Source organism: Empidonax traillii, unplaced genomic scaffold (genome assembly GCF_003031625.1).
Source record: "Empidonax traillii isolate 1590-97213 ecotype Southwest subspecies unplaced genomic scaffold, ASM303162v1 scaffold1137:size187146, whole genome shotgun sequence".
Lineage (NCBI taxonomy): Eukaryota > Metazoa > Chordata > Aves > Passeriformes > Tyrannidae > Empidonax > Empidonax traillii.
In genome coordinates this window covers 81,858-96,233 of record NW_020956330.1, presented here as the reverse complement: position 1 = coordinate 96,233, position 14,376 = coordinate 81,858, and the positions used below count along the sequence as shown (strand labels likewise).

Sequence of the window (14,376 nt, the reverse complement as noted above, 5' to 3'; positions counted from 1 at the left end):
ATCTTGTGTCTGTAACTTAATTGATAACTGAAGATGTATCCTCATGTTTTTAATGTATATTTTTATTTTAATCTTTCTTCTCCTCTTGAATTTAGATAACATAATCCATGGATAAAGTGGGAAAGATGTGGAACAATTTCAAATACAGGTGCCAGAACCTCTTTAGTCATGAGAGTGGAAGCCAAAATGAAAATATAATTGTGAACTCCAGTAATTGCTCATCTGCTAAAGAGAAAGCTATCCAGATAACTGATTTGACTCAACAGCAACCCAGCAGCCCTTTGAGAGAAAACATTGCTTTGCAATTAGGTTTAAGTCCTTCAAAGAATTCAGCAAGGCGGAACCAAAACTGTGTCACAGAAATTCCTCAGATTGTTGAAATAAGCATTGAGAAAGAGAATGACTCGTGTGTCACCGCGGGAGCCAGGCTTGCTCGAAGGGACTCTTATTCTCGACATGCTCCTTGGGGTGGGAAGAAGAAGCATTCCTGCTCTACCAAAACCCAGAGCTCCTTGGATACTGAAAAAAGATTTGGTAGAACACGAAGTGGCTTGCAGAGGAGAGAGAGAAGGTATGGGGTGAGCTCAGTCCATGACATGGATGCAGTATCCAGCAGGACAGTCGGTAGCCGTTCTCTGCGACAGCGTCTACAAGATACTGTTGGGCTGTGCTTTCCCATGAGAACTTACAGCAAACAGTCCAAACCTCTGTTTTCTAACAAAAGAAAGATCCATCTCTCTGAACTAATGCTTGAGAAATGCCCTTTTCCTGCAGGCTCCGATCTGGCTCAGAAGTGGCATCTGATTAAACAACACACAGCGCCTGTGAGTCCTCATTCAACTTTCTTTGACACGTTTGATCCTTCCTTGGTTTCCACAGAAGATGAAGAAGATAGGCTCAGAGAGAGACGTAGACTTAGTATTGAAGAAGGGGTTGATCCCCCTCCCAATGCCCAAATACATACTTTTGAAGCTACAGCACAGGTTAATCCGTTGTATAAACTGGGACCAAAGTTAGCCCCTGGTATGACTGAGCTGACTGGGGACAAAACCATCACACCTCCTGGGAACTGTGACTCCGAAGAGGACACAACAACGCTTTGCCTGCAGTCACGCAGGCAGAAGCAGCGTCAAATGTCTGGAGAGAGCCACGGCCATATCAGCAGGCAGGGCGCTTGGAAAGTGCACACTCAGATCGATTACATCCACTGCCTGGTGCCAGACTTACTTCAGATCACAGGTAACCCGTGTTACTGGGGGGTGATGGACCGCTATGAAGCAGAAGCACTTCTGGAGGGTAAGCCCGAAGGCACTTTTTTGCTCAGGGATTCTGCGCAGGAGGACTACCTCTTCTCCGTGAGCTTCCGTCGCTACAACCGCTCGCTGCACGCACGCATCGAGCAGTGGAATCACAACTTTAGTTTCGATGCCCACGATCCCTGTGTGTTTCACTCCTCCACTGTTACAGGGCTTCTGGAGCACTACAAAGACCCCAGCTCTTGCATGTTCTTTGAACCATTACTTACTGTATCTCTGAACAGGACCTTCCCCTTTAGTCTGCAGTATATCTGCCGGGCAGTAATCTGCAGGTGCACTACGTACGATGGGATTGATGACCTTCCTCTGCCCTCAATGTTGCAAGACTTTCTAAAGGAGTATCACTATAAACAAAAAGTCAGGGTGCGATGGCTGGAGCGGGAACCTATAAAAACAAAGTAAATGGAAATGAAAATAAGCTTCTGGAACGTGCTTTTTTTTTTTTTTTTTGTGTATTACAGTTTAACTGCAGCGAGCGCACCGACGACGTCTAGCTTTTCTGCAATATCCTATTTAAGCTAAGTGTTAGTATCCTGTCAGATGCTGCCTGCTGTTAATCAAACTAAGTTGTGATGCCTCTTGGAAACAATAAGCAGACGAATTCTGCACGTTTTTCATTAAGGCCTAATGAAAATATTTTTGCTAATTTCTAAATATTTTTTCCCTTTTATAGCTGTAGTAATTGGATGAAGAAACTATGAGGCATTTTCCATGGGGCATTCATGTAATGCTAACAAAGAAAGGCTTTATCAGAGGAGCATTTTTGCTAATATTTGAAATATTTTTTTAAAACTCTCATCCTGAAAACGTTCCACTACTCTTAAGTACTAATTTAGCTCACAAACAGGTTTCCAAATACTTCTTTTACTGAAGAGCAGTTCATTAGAAGCAGTCCATTAAGAGTTAATGGTGCTTTGAAGCTAACAGATGAATCATGCTTTTCACAGTGTATAAGGTTTCCTGATCATTAAAACTTGAATATGCCTGCTCAGTACTGTAATTCTATTATAAACGTTTGGAGATTTAAGTGGCATTGTTAGCAAAAGTAATACTGTCTTGGACAGTTAAAAATACCTTCCGGTGTGAGTTGCTGCTTCAGCGGCAGGACACAGGATTAGATTATTGCCATAAAACGTAAGGTTGTGGGTTTTTTTATAAAAAAAGAATTTGGTGGCCTGACTGCTAGTAACTTACAGTGGAAGGTAGTAGCGACAAGAAAACCATTTTTGATTATTTAAAGTTCACTGATATTTTTATGGAGAACATGACAAGTAGGTGAGTTATATTATGATCAGAGTACAAAATCTGACATATCTGAAACAAATGTCAGGTTTCAAAGGTACTGTTACACTTTATTTGTAAATATCTTTCCATTTGCGCTTTTGAAAATGTTTTAAAGTAATATGCACTGATTATAGTTTCAACAGATTACTTAGAAACAAGATTCTAACTTCTGTGTGCTTATTTAATTGGAGACAGAACTTAAAGTAGTTCTGTCTTTAGACATTTTGCACTAAAGTTTTGTTGGAATGCCCTGACCCCTGTTTAATGTTTTGTACCAATTGAGTGCTCCCTAGTTTCTTTACCAGCTGCTACAGTATGTTATTTCTTACTTCTCTACGGCAGTGACCTGTGTGAGGTAGGGAACATTTTGGCTGCAAGTACAATAAACGTTACTCTTGTATGCTACACTAACCCTTCTATTGATGAATTTTTCTGCTTGCTGTGCCTTGTTCTGGCTCTTTGTGCTAATAAAGTACAGTATGTTCAGTGTTATACTTGTATATCTGCTCTGTTTTTATATATTCACGTAACTTGTAGCAGTTAACTGAATTTTTAATAGGCTTTTCTTAGTACTTAGTATAGGTAATGCACAAGCACTGTGCAGTTGAATATTGGTTGGTCAGCACACCGTATTCCTGGGTTTTGTTACAGAGACTTGACAGTGTACACCACTGAATAAGGTTTCTGTAGTCACTGCAAAGTAGTGGACTTGTCTGCAGGCATAGAGCATTTTACAGGTTTTTGTAATGTAAAGGATAAATGTTAAGCAAAAAGTGTTCTAAACCATAACTGATCCCCTGTAATGGTTGCTGAAGGTGTTTCAGCTTGTTACATAGCTAACTGCTAAGGGTCATATTTTGATACTCCCCACTGAGCAAGGAATGCTTATTCCTGTAAATTGACAGTACGGCAGTGGCATTTGTTCACTTTTAGGCTATTTTATTAAATAGATGTACACGCAAACTGGCCAAATGTCCTGTTTTTACCAAAGAATACTGTCAATTTATGTTGGGGTATTTTTTTAGTAAAAAAAAAAAAAAAACGAACTCAAGAGTTGGAGAGGTGCAATTTTTGTTCTATCAAATATTTATCCCAAGCTACGATAAACCAAAGTATTTGACAACTTCATCTGAACTTAAGTAATGTATACGTTTATGTTGGTAGAGCTTAAAACTTTTACATCAACGGTGTCGTCATTTTTCCTGAACTCACCATGCACCTGTAGAGGAATGATTTAAATAATTTTGTAATGACTGGAACAGCACTGCATAAAAGCTCGTACTGCGAGGGGTTAATCTGAAGCACCCAGAAAGCACTTTAAAAACATGTGTTTATATGCTTGTGGAAAACTTGTGATCCCGTTATGCATTCTTTGTAGTAGATTATCTTCTTTCATGTGTTAAAAAGACTTCAACTGTTAAAATGGAACTTTGTTTAGAATATGTAAATACTAAGTTTATGTAATTATGTGTACAACTGTGCTAACGGTCTCTTAAGTTTTGAATTGTATGTGTGTCATTGGATATGCAACTCCTGGTTTAAAATCTGCTCTAAGCATAAAAAGAGGAAAAAGTCACCAGCATGAAATTGCACCTAAGTGTACCTTCACTGTGTCGTTCTCACCGTTCCCTCAGTCAGATCTGAATGCCAGATGAGTTTACTTAAAATCTTGCTTTCAATATTAGTATCATACAGTCAGCCTGCAACCAAGCTTTGTCCCAGTGTAGGGACCTGTTTTTTTGTTTACACCTGTTGCAGTTGCTTGTCATAAACTAGCTGTGACGTTGTCAATGTGGTCAGGAATACACATTCGTTTAATTTTTTATCATGTGGTGGAATCCTTGGAGACAAAAATAAAAACCCCAAACCCTTATCTCAGAAAGTTTGCTCTTGCATTTGTGTAAATAATCTTTATGGAGAGATTTAGTGTTCCTTCAAAACACACAAAAAAGGAGTGATCTACTTCTCTACAACCTTTTAAAATCTTTGCTTCACTGAAATACACAGAATAATTTGCTAATGTGGTTATGCTGAAATGAATCACTTTAAATTATGCTGGACTTGAGTGTTGACTACTGAAGTTGCAGTGTTCATTTTTGAATGAATACATTTTCAGTTCTAAAGGCACTAACATGCCCATATGGGGAGAATGCAAATAATTGATTTCTCAGTTTCTGTTTGACCTTCTGGTTTGGTTTGGAAAATCTTCCATGTGTCTTCTTTCAGATGTGCACAAAGCACAGATTTTTTTTTTTTTTTCTTAATTTAACAGTAGGATTTGGTGTAATAAGGTACGCTTGTGTTGTTCTGTTCTAATTTGGTTACATGACAGATACCGGAGTTTTTGAGCCTCAGTCTTGTAAAGTGTTCTTTTGAGGTGATTCTCATTTCTGTAGAAAGGGCTATGGAAAGAACTTACTCTAGAGGATGATTTTGTGAGATATTTTGTGTCCCCATGGAATTGGAGAAAGGGAAATATACTGTATTTTGAGTATATAGGAGGGTCTATGAATCAGTTTTAAAAACACTTAAGGCAAGTAGACACTTGTCCAGATAATTTACTTGTCAGAAAGGAATTTCTGAAGAAAATAGGTCGCAAATCCATGTTTTGAATTTGTTTACTTTTAAATTTTATATGTATTTGAAGGCTTGTTGCTTACAAAATTAGTCTTTAAATCAGAAGCATAGAGTCTTTGAAAGACATGTCTGTGTATCCACAGTGTTTGAGAAGATGAAGTCAAGCCTTTTAGGTGTCATCCTGACAGTCACTCAAATCCTTAAGTCCATATTTAACTTTAAAGTTCTGCACTACTTAGAAATTCAGGATCTTTCCTTGTTTCTGTGATAAAAAAACCTGTTTACTTTAGTATCCTTGTGGAAGCCAAAGTATTTGCAGAATGCTATAAAGTTTGTCTCTGCTGCAGAGTTGCATGTAAGACAGAAGCTGTCATGTCAGAAGTACCAGAGGGATGTATCTGCAGGTATTTTTTTTCAAAGCTATCTTGAAATACAGTATTTATTGGAAAAATGTGAACTGAATCCTAGTTGATTTTTCCTAAGATAGCAATGTCTCTCCTTTTAAAACCACATTTAAAATTATGAAAGCACTTTTTGAGCCTCATTTTCCTAAACTGTTGTTGTGAAATGAGCACATATGTGCCGACCTTAGTCTGCAGGAATCTAGCACATATATATTTAAATGTTAATAAGATAGATGCCTCTTAGCATGTTTTCATTTATAGTCTTTTTCTTGAAGCTCCTGAAGTACACCAATATGGTGAGCACTAATATATTGGAATTCTAAAAATTTGCTCAGTTTTCTGTCTGTGCATGGCATGCTTTGCAAATAAAAGGACTGTTTTATTTGTATCTTCATCTGTATTTATGTATTATGACCAGTTGATTGGTGTGTGTTTTCCTGCTGTTCTCATGCAGTTGTCTCCGGACTGTGACCGAGGGAGATTTTTCATAATTATTTTTTTTTAAACAGACAGAAATCAAATTAGCTGGCTTTTAAAGTGTTAACTCCTGTGGAGCATGGTATAACACTGCTAATTGCTCTCCCTTTTTGCAGTATCGATGTACAGAGAGCCATTTAGTTGACCATGGGTTGTGTCTGCCAAGTGCAGTTGACTTAATGCCTGAATTTTAAGCTTTATTTTTTTTTAATTGAAAATGCTACTGATGAGGGCTTTGAAAAGAAAAAGGCTTGATGTTTTTGTGGCAATATGCATAAAGTAAATGTTTTGCAATGAGGTAAGGATCTCTTGAAGATGCTTTTTGGAAATTTTCCCTCTCTCGCTGTGTCTTAAATCAAGACTCTTTAAAAAAAGAAAAAAAACCCAAACAGCTTCTTGATGACTTTAACCTTACAATCATGTAAAGACTGAAAAGAAATCTGGTGCTTTTACTTAATTTGCTTGCATGTTGCCAGACTGATTTAAGAGCAGTTGTTTCAGGAAGCAAATTGAATCTGTTATTTCAATGAAGCATTGACATTTCTTATGTTTATAAAATACTCGATTTACAAAAATTGTCTATCAACAGGATGTTAACCTGATACTGTATTTATTGTTATCAAGGTAACTATGGTGTGTGTGCTTTTCAAGCTGAGCAAAGCGTTCACTTTGTAAATTTGCATTAAGGCTACGGCTGTTACCAGCTGGGTTCTCTAGGGACAACAAAATGTATTTATGAGCTGAAGCTCCCGGTGCTTGACCCTTTTTTGTCTTCAGTAGGAAAAAAAGTACGTAACTCTGCGATATAGGTCGTGTTACAGATTTCCACGTTAAGCACACAGCTACACTGACAAGCAGAAACATATCTGAACTTGCTTGTCTGGAGTAAAGCAACCTCTCTGACTTCTCAGCAGGAGCTGTAACTTGGTGGCACGTGGGCAAAGAGGAAGCAGAATTAGGTTTTGTTCCTCTCTGAGCAGCTGTTAAACTGAACGCGGTGTGTGCTTCCTGTGCGATAAGGTACGGCAACTGCTGAGAGCCGTGGGAGCTTTAATAGCGTTGGGAAGACACAGAAGCACTTGGCTGCTTTGTCACCTCTCGCTTTCGCACTTGTGGTTTCGCAAAATCTTGAAGAGATGTATTTATTAAAGTTGAATCTACGTAGTCACCAACTGTATAAGCACTGCTTTGTAATATCTTTAGGGAGATTGCAAATTCCTGCAGCAAGTATAATTTAAGCTGTTTTGGGGGAAAATGAATAATGACACTGTGGGCACAAATGAATTCAGATTGCACTATAAACTTTCTTACCAGAAGCCTTCATTCTTACAGAGAACTATGCGATCCCTGCACAGAAACTGTAGCTTTGGTGGTGTGCTCTTTGGTAGGTGGCCAAAAAAGCAGCATCCAGACGGTCCCTGGACCTTTTCCGACATTCCAGTTGCAGGGCCCCTGGCAGGCCCCCTGGGCACTCGAGGAGCAGGCTGGCAAGCACACCATGCCGAGCGTCACCCGATGCCGGCACCTTGTATAACTGTGCTGGTTTAGATCTCCCTAGCCTAGGTGTTCTTTAACTCACTGCAGCTTAAATGTTTCTCCACCCTGCCTAATTTGTCTTTGTTATTTGGTTGCCAAACTGTCTTGCATCTTAATAGAGTAAGAAAATAATGTGATTTATGGCTACCCAACCAGTGTATTAAGTAATAGATGGCTCTGTCTTAATAAATGGGGTATAAACTGCCGTATTGTTTTCTTTTTACATTAGTTTGGGAGCAAAAAAGTTGTGGGTTTAATGAGTTTATTTTAAGTCTATACTGTAAATAAAAATTTTTACAAATATTTATTTGTAAATGTCAAAGTGGTAAGTTGTTAAAGTAATCAGTAACTCATGTTTGTTCCAGTCCATTTCTGTTGCATCTAAAATACTAGGGACAAGAGATCCACAGCCTTTAGAAGTTTTATCTCACTGTGAAATTCCATCAGGCTCTAAATTTAGCAAGTTTTCATTTAAGTGTTTTTCTCCCGAGTTGTGGCTTAAAGATGTGTTTTTGTGGCATAAACGTGTCTTTTAAAGCACAGGCCCCTTGAGCTCAAACCAAGGAACAGATGTAGATGTCATCCTGTAAACTGGGAGTGTTTCTCCTCTGTGCCTGATGGGAGCTGCTCTGAAAGCAAATTAGTGCAAACTCTGTAGATAATTATGAAAACTGAGCAAAATGCTGCTGGTGAGGAGTTATAGCTGGGCACAGCAACAACCTTGTGACAAGCTGAAGAAGTGTCGTGGACTGCTCTGTAGAAGTATTTCAGGCTTCCTAACTTGTTAATTATATCTATTTTCTAGACCACTACTCCTAAAAATACATTTAGTCTAGGCTCCATTGAAGTATTTATCTCTCATCAGTAGTGGACTAATAGAAAATGAAAACCCAGAAAACAAACTGTTGAGTTTTGGCTGTTTCATATAGAGATTACCTCTCTAGTTTTAGCTTCACTGAAACATGCAGAAGCCTAAGTGCCTTAAACGCAGCTGAATAAATCCATAATTGATTAATAAATAAAAGTTATGGACATCGACTTTCCTGTTGTGGTGGGTTTGAAATATGAAGTGCAAGATAGGGCAGATACAGTTAATCATGTAATATTATGATGGTTTTATTGCTCAGCTAAGGAAGATACAGGCACAGTAATATTTCAAAAGGGCTTCATAACACCAGGTGATCTGAAGCTTCTGTGTCACTTTCCTAGGGGAGGGAATTTTAGGATTCTGTCTCAGAAAGCTCTTGTATTGTGACTGTGTGGGTATCTAGAATAGAACATGTTGGTATAGAGAATAAATATACAACCTACCTGTGAGACTGTTCTCACATTGTTCTCCCATCAGGTGTCTTGGGGCATCTGGGAAGTCAAGGCTGTAAACCTTCAGGAGGGGTTTCACAGTCTCTCCTTAAAACTTACCAAATGCATAAAAATTGTTTTTATAGGATCTCTAATCTTCAGAATAGCATTAGTTGTAGCTCTCATCTGTTACATTAGTAGGAATATGTAAATTCATTGCAGTTTCAAGCGTGGGACACAGACTTCCTAAGAAGGTCACAAACAGCTGCACAGAATCAGACTTGCTTGTTGTGGGGTAAGCTGGATGCACTGCTGCTCACCAGCTTGGGTTTCCCTTTAGTGAAAGAAGAATAAGGATACTTGGCTCATCTGTGAAGTAACTTCGTGCTCTAGTGACGAGCAGCACATGTGACACCCTTCCTTCAACAAGCAGCCGACCTGAGGTAGGTACGTGTCCACCCCCTTTATTTCAGTGGTTTTGCTCAAGGAATGACTGACACCATATATGTGGTGCACAGGTATGTAGGGGCATGGCACTGCCTGCCTTATGCCCCTTATTTCCTGACCCAGCCTTCTGTCAAACCGTAGTTTGGGTTTACCCAACATAAACCATTGTTTGCTCCTTACAGGCCCTATTGTGGAAATGCTGTTTTTGGACTCCTCGCTTTTGTCGTTTTATTTTTTGTGGCCAATCTGATAAGGCTGATAAACCTGCAAGCAGTGTGTGAGGAGAATTTCCTGGCATGAGCCGATGAATTGTTGAGATTGTTATCATTCTGTTCTACAGAAGCACCCTGTTTTATTTATACACCGTTTGTCTTCAAGTTTCATTGTGTGCCAAGAGGAAAAAAGACAGACTTTTCCTTCAAGTGGCTGCTTGTATGACCATTCATACTACGGTTGTGGGGATGCCTTGGTACTTGAGACAAATACTTTTCTACCCTAGCAGTGTTGGTGAGGGTACTCCCCTCCCCTCCTGCCTGGTGCACGTGTTGTGTGCTCATGGTTGGAGGATGCTTTCACCCTTGTTCTTCTAACTGTCCACTTGAGCCAGGGGTAACCAGATTTTCTTTTTAACTGCAGATTTGCTTTCCTGACTTTCTGTGAACGCCTTTGCATAAGGGCTGTGGCTTTCTGTGGCTTTGAGCTGTTCCAGATGTGTTGGAGCCAGCGCTGACCATCACATGAGTACTGCCAGTGTTTATGCTGTTCAGGAAAAAGCCGGTGGGAAGCATTTTGTGAGAAAGGTTTTAAGCCAAGAGTTTGCAAGAAGCATCAGCAGCTTAAGCTGTTTTTTTCTGGATGATTTTACTTTCATCTTGACTCCGTACTTCAAGGAGACTTAATCCCTATGCCAGGTCACCTCACCTAGATTTTTTTACATTGGAGGGAAAGGGAAAAGAAGGGGAAAATTTCCTGTAAATATTTGCAGTACAAACTTCGAAAGAGCCATTTCCAAGGCTGGTATCTGTGTCACTTTAAGACCTCCTTAAATTCTCAGGTGTCTGGCATCTCTCACAGGAATTTAAGACTGGCACCAGCTCCAGAGATACAGTTGCCCAGAAAAGTTGAGTGGTGCCCTAAAACACTACTTGGCTGCAGCCCTTGGTGGATGCCTTGGAAGTCACTTTCCAGCAGGTCATTGCTTGGTCCAATGTGTACTTCATAGACAGCGGTGCCCTCCAGAGCTCACCCTACGTCATGGGTTCTGGCAGATTAGATATTTTCACAAAGGTTCCATTTCTAATCCTTGTGCCTCTCCCAGGACCAGTGCCACCTCATGAAACAGCCTAAGATGGTCTGAGGCTCTGAATGTGGCTCAGTGTTCCTTTGCTTCTTGGGGATACCTGTTGTAGGTGAAAAGAGAGGACTAGCCCCAAAAGTTGATCCCCATCTCAGACTGGACAGAGAGTAGATCTTGTGGCCAACCCTGCTTTCCATCCCCTGTGATTAGAGAGCTTCTACTACCCTCCTGTAGCCAGAAGTCTTAGGGAGAAAATCTGGCTTGGCTCCTGCCTGAGTAAGTCTGCAGATCAAATCCCTCTGTCCTAGCAAGGCCAGTTCTGGCATCCCTCTTGTCACGTACAAGGTAAGAGATTCTGCCCATTCGCCTTGGTTAATTGAGCAGGGCTCTCCTCAGGCTGCCTTTTCCTAGAGTACAGAAAGAGAAACAGAGACAGAATGTCTCTGCACCTATATTGTGAAAAATCTGCACTCTGAGCAGTGGGCTGCCTTCAGTTTTTCATAAGGAGAATTTCTGCAAGAATTTCTGCAGTATTATTGTCCTCTTCAGGTTGTTTCAGAGGGCTCCTCTTGGTTTTCTCAAGACATTCTGTAGTCTCTTCATGTCCATTGTAACTTGAGTCAGTAAAAGCTTATAATTTGTTTTGCTACAGCAAGTTTTGCCAAAAATAACTAAGCCATTTACCAGTTGATCAAGCAGATGCTGATCAACACTGTTTCAGACCTGCTCACAGACTTCTAAATCGGCATCTCCACTCAAAGCTCCATTCATTGCCCTCAGTCCTGTGGTCCTCAGTGTTAAATCATGACTTTGCTTTTCTGTTGGGAGATACCCTAATTAACAGTAGGAATGAATGCCTGAGCCAAGTAATTAGATTCTCTACTTGGAGTTTAGTCATCGCTTTTCTGCAGGGACGTGTTTCCTCCCTTTCATTCTGGCACACAGTTTGGCGTCTGAGCTTCTTAGTTAAAAGTCTGTCTGTGATCATCTTTGCTGCTGAAACACTGTTTTTCTCCTCCATCCTGCAGTGGTTAGAAACTTGCAGGAATTGGGAACATTTCCTTTCATTCTCTTTTAATTTTCCTCTCCCTATGTTTTTTTAAAACCTCTTTCCTTGGGGGATATTTAAACTGGATTAGACATCTAGGAAGATCATATTGTTGAGCCCACAGCAACCATTCTGATGGCTGTCAAATCGATGACCAGGGTGAGCAATACATGCCCTTCTAGCTGGCCCTCCCTGCACTGTCTCTCTTGACAAAATTTGATTTTACACTTGCTTTACTGTCTTACCTGAGGTGAGTTTCATTTATGCTAATTACTGTTCTTCCCAAAACTGCAGATGTACATGTCTGAGTCATTCCTTTTTTTTTTTTTTTTCTTGGAGATTGAGGAACCTATTGGTTTTCTGTTTGAACACTAGTAAACTGTTTGGGACCACCTTCCACTACAGAAGTCCAGGTCTCGGCTATTTTATCTAATGGTTGCAAAATGAAAGAGCTGGTTGTGACGCCACCTATAACAAAAGTGAGAGGATGAAAATATTAAATGTGCTTAAAATACCACTCAGCAAATCTTGGAAAACTCTGGTAAACTTGGTGACAAAAGCAGCTGCCTGGAGGTGTGGTTGCATCTTTACTGAGGAATATCCTCATGTGGGGGTTTCCAGGAGTGGTGAGGTTTCAGCAGAGCAGTGCCCTGCTCATCCCTCTCCAGGAACTGCAAAATACTGCCCCACGTTACTTTCTCAGGTTCAGAGGGTAGTGGGGTTGTCTAGCAGGTGAATAGTCTGTGGAAATGAATGTTGCTCCTGTAAAAGGCATGCTGTGACCTATTCTGAAAATGCATTTAATCCGAGTGACTTTAATGGGGGATGAAGTATATACATCTGCTCCAGACACAAGGTAAACAAAGTTTACAAAGCATGCCCCTGGGCACGGTGTAAATGGTTGCAGTAGTACTCTGATACATTGCGACTGGTATGGAATGAATATATGCCTTAACAGATACATACTTTTGTTAGTTAATTAATTATCTGAAAAATCTCAAGTTCACTGACTTTGTACTTTGAGAGGATACTTCTCTGTGCCAAAGCAGTCTCTTTGAATGGATGAGGAAAAGATTGGAAAACTTTAAGCAAATGCCTTCACATAAAGGTTCTTCAGCTAGTCAGTAAATATGCAAAAGAAGTTTAAAACTTTATTACAATGTGTTCATGTACAGAACAACCTCTCAAAGCTGTATCCTCATTCTACAGCTTACTTAACCTACTGTACTTGTGCATATATATATATATAAAATCCCCCCTTCCAGAACTTTTACTGTGCAGTTGCTGGGTGTCAGCATAGGCATTAGGCAAAAGTCGGACAATATGCTTGGCATGTGCGTAATGGATCAACGGGTGTTGGAACCTGGGGAAAAATGACAGGGCTGGGATTCCTACAGGTGTACGAGATCCAGACCTGGATCAGCACATCACCTGTAATTTTCTCTAGGTTAGCTTTTAGATCTAGAAATACAGAATTTGAAGCTGCAGGCTTTAATTATTTATTTGTATTGTCTTGACTTAATTGCTTTATTCTGCAGTGATTAAAGGCTGTTTTTTGAGGTGAGAAATTTGTAAGAGTTAACAATGGGAACTTTAAGAAAAGCTGTGAGGGGCTGTTTTGATTTTCTGTGGGAACTTGAGTAAGTAGACTCAGAAACAGTGGACTGGGTTAGGCAGCACTGCTGGTCTGTGGGGGAAGCATTCATGGATTACCTTGTGGAGTGCACCCCACAGCCCTCACTCCCCAGTCAGCCAGCCTGTCAAATTATGGCAGCTTTTGAGCTCTGTGTTTGTGTGTTGTTTGCACAGAATCTGCAACACGGGGAAGGTGGCCACAGATGGTGCAGACCCACCTCTTTCCTCAAAAAGTCCCACAGCACGGACGTGAGGTCACAGCTGCTCCACTGGTCCCTCTCTGTAAAGCCACAGTCTTTCAGGAACACAACTGTGCTTTGTTCCCTGTTGACATTAGGTCACTCATCCCAATAAGAGATTTCTTGTTGTGTGTTTGCTGAAGGAAAGTTTGAGTCTCCTTTATTCCTTGCTTACCGCATCTGGCTTGGGACCCAGTGCTATTTGGTGGCCTGATACACTGCTGTGCACTCATCCTCTGTCATACTATCTTGCTGTGGGCTGACTCAGCTCGCTCTTTGTTCTCAGCAAACCAGCTGGGATAGCATGCTGGAGGTCCCTGTTGCTCCCAGGTCTTCTGTGTGTATTTACAGTCAAACTGGTTTAGGATAAGACACTTGGTCATCCTGGAGTGTGTTTGTCAAAAGCAGTCATTAGTGGCCATGGCAAAGGCCTCACGCTCAGCTCATGCTGTGACAGTAGTGAGATGGGGAAAGGTTCCAGCAAGGGAAACCAGATGCAGGGAATGCGGCAGGTTCCTTGTACAAACGTCTCCCTCAGGGCACACCTTGAAGAGTTTTTTGATCATGATCCCAGCAATCACTTGTGCAAGGGAAGGGCTCTTCAGCTTCTCAAAACTGATTAAAATGGGTTGGGCAAACATGGAGCGTGGGAATTCACTCGCACGTGTCGTCACTTGAATGAGGTCCTGTGTGTCTGTGTGCTTGGTGTGTGTAATTACGACTAAAAATGTAGACATATTTGAAAACTAACTTGGATTTCTTTTTTTGTTGAAGCTGGCAGGGAGACAAACAGTGTAAGTAATTCACTGCCTTTTCT

At 40.6% G+C, this 14,376-nt stretch overlaps 1 protein-coding gene across 3 annotated transcripts in view; it reads left to right on the top strand.

The window, feature by feature from the left end:
* SOCS5 (suppressor of cytokine signaling 5) overlaps positions 1-4,482 on the top strand; it is a 43,551-nt gene extending 39,069 nt beyond the window's left edge. For all 3 annotated transcript variants that reach the window (XM_027905268.1, XM_027905269.1, XM_027905267.1), the window contains exon 3: positions 96-4,482. In XM_027905268.1, the coding sequence (XP_027761069.1) occupies positions 108-1,718 (1,611 nt within the window). In that variant the 5' untranslated portion in view covers positions 96-107 and the 3' untranslated portion in view covers positions 1,719-4,482. The remainder of the gene's footprint in view (positions 1-95) is intronic.
* The last annotated feature ends 9,894 nt before the right edge of the window (positions 4,483-14,376 follow it).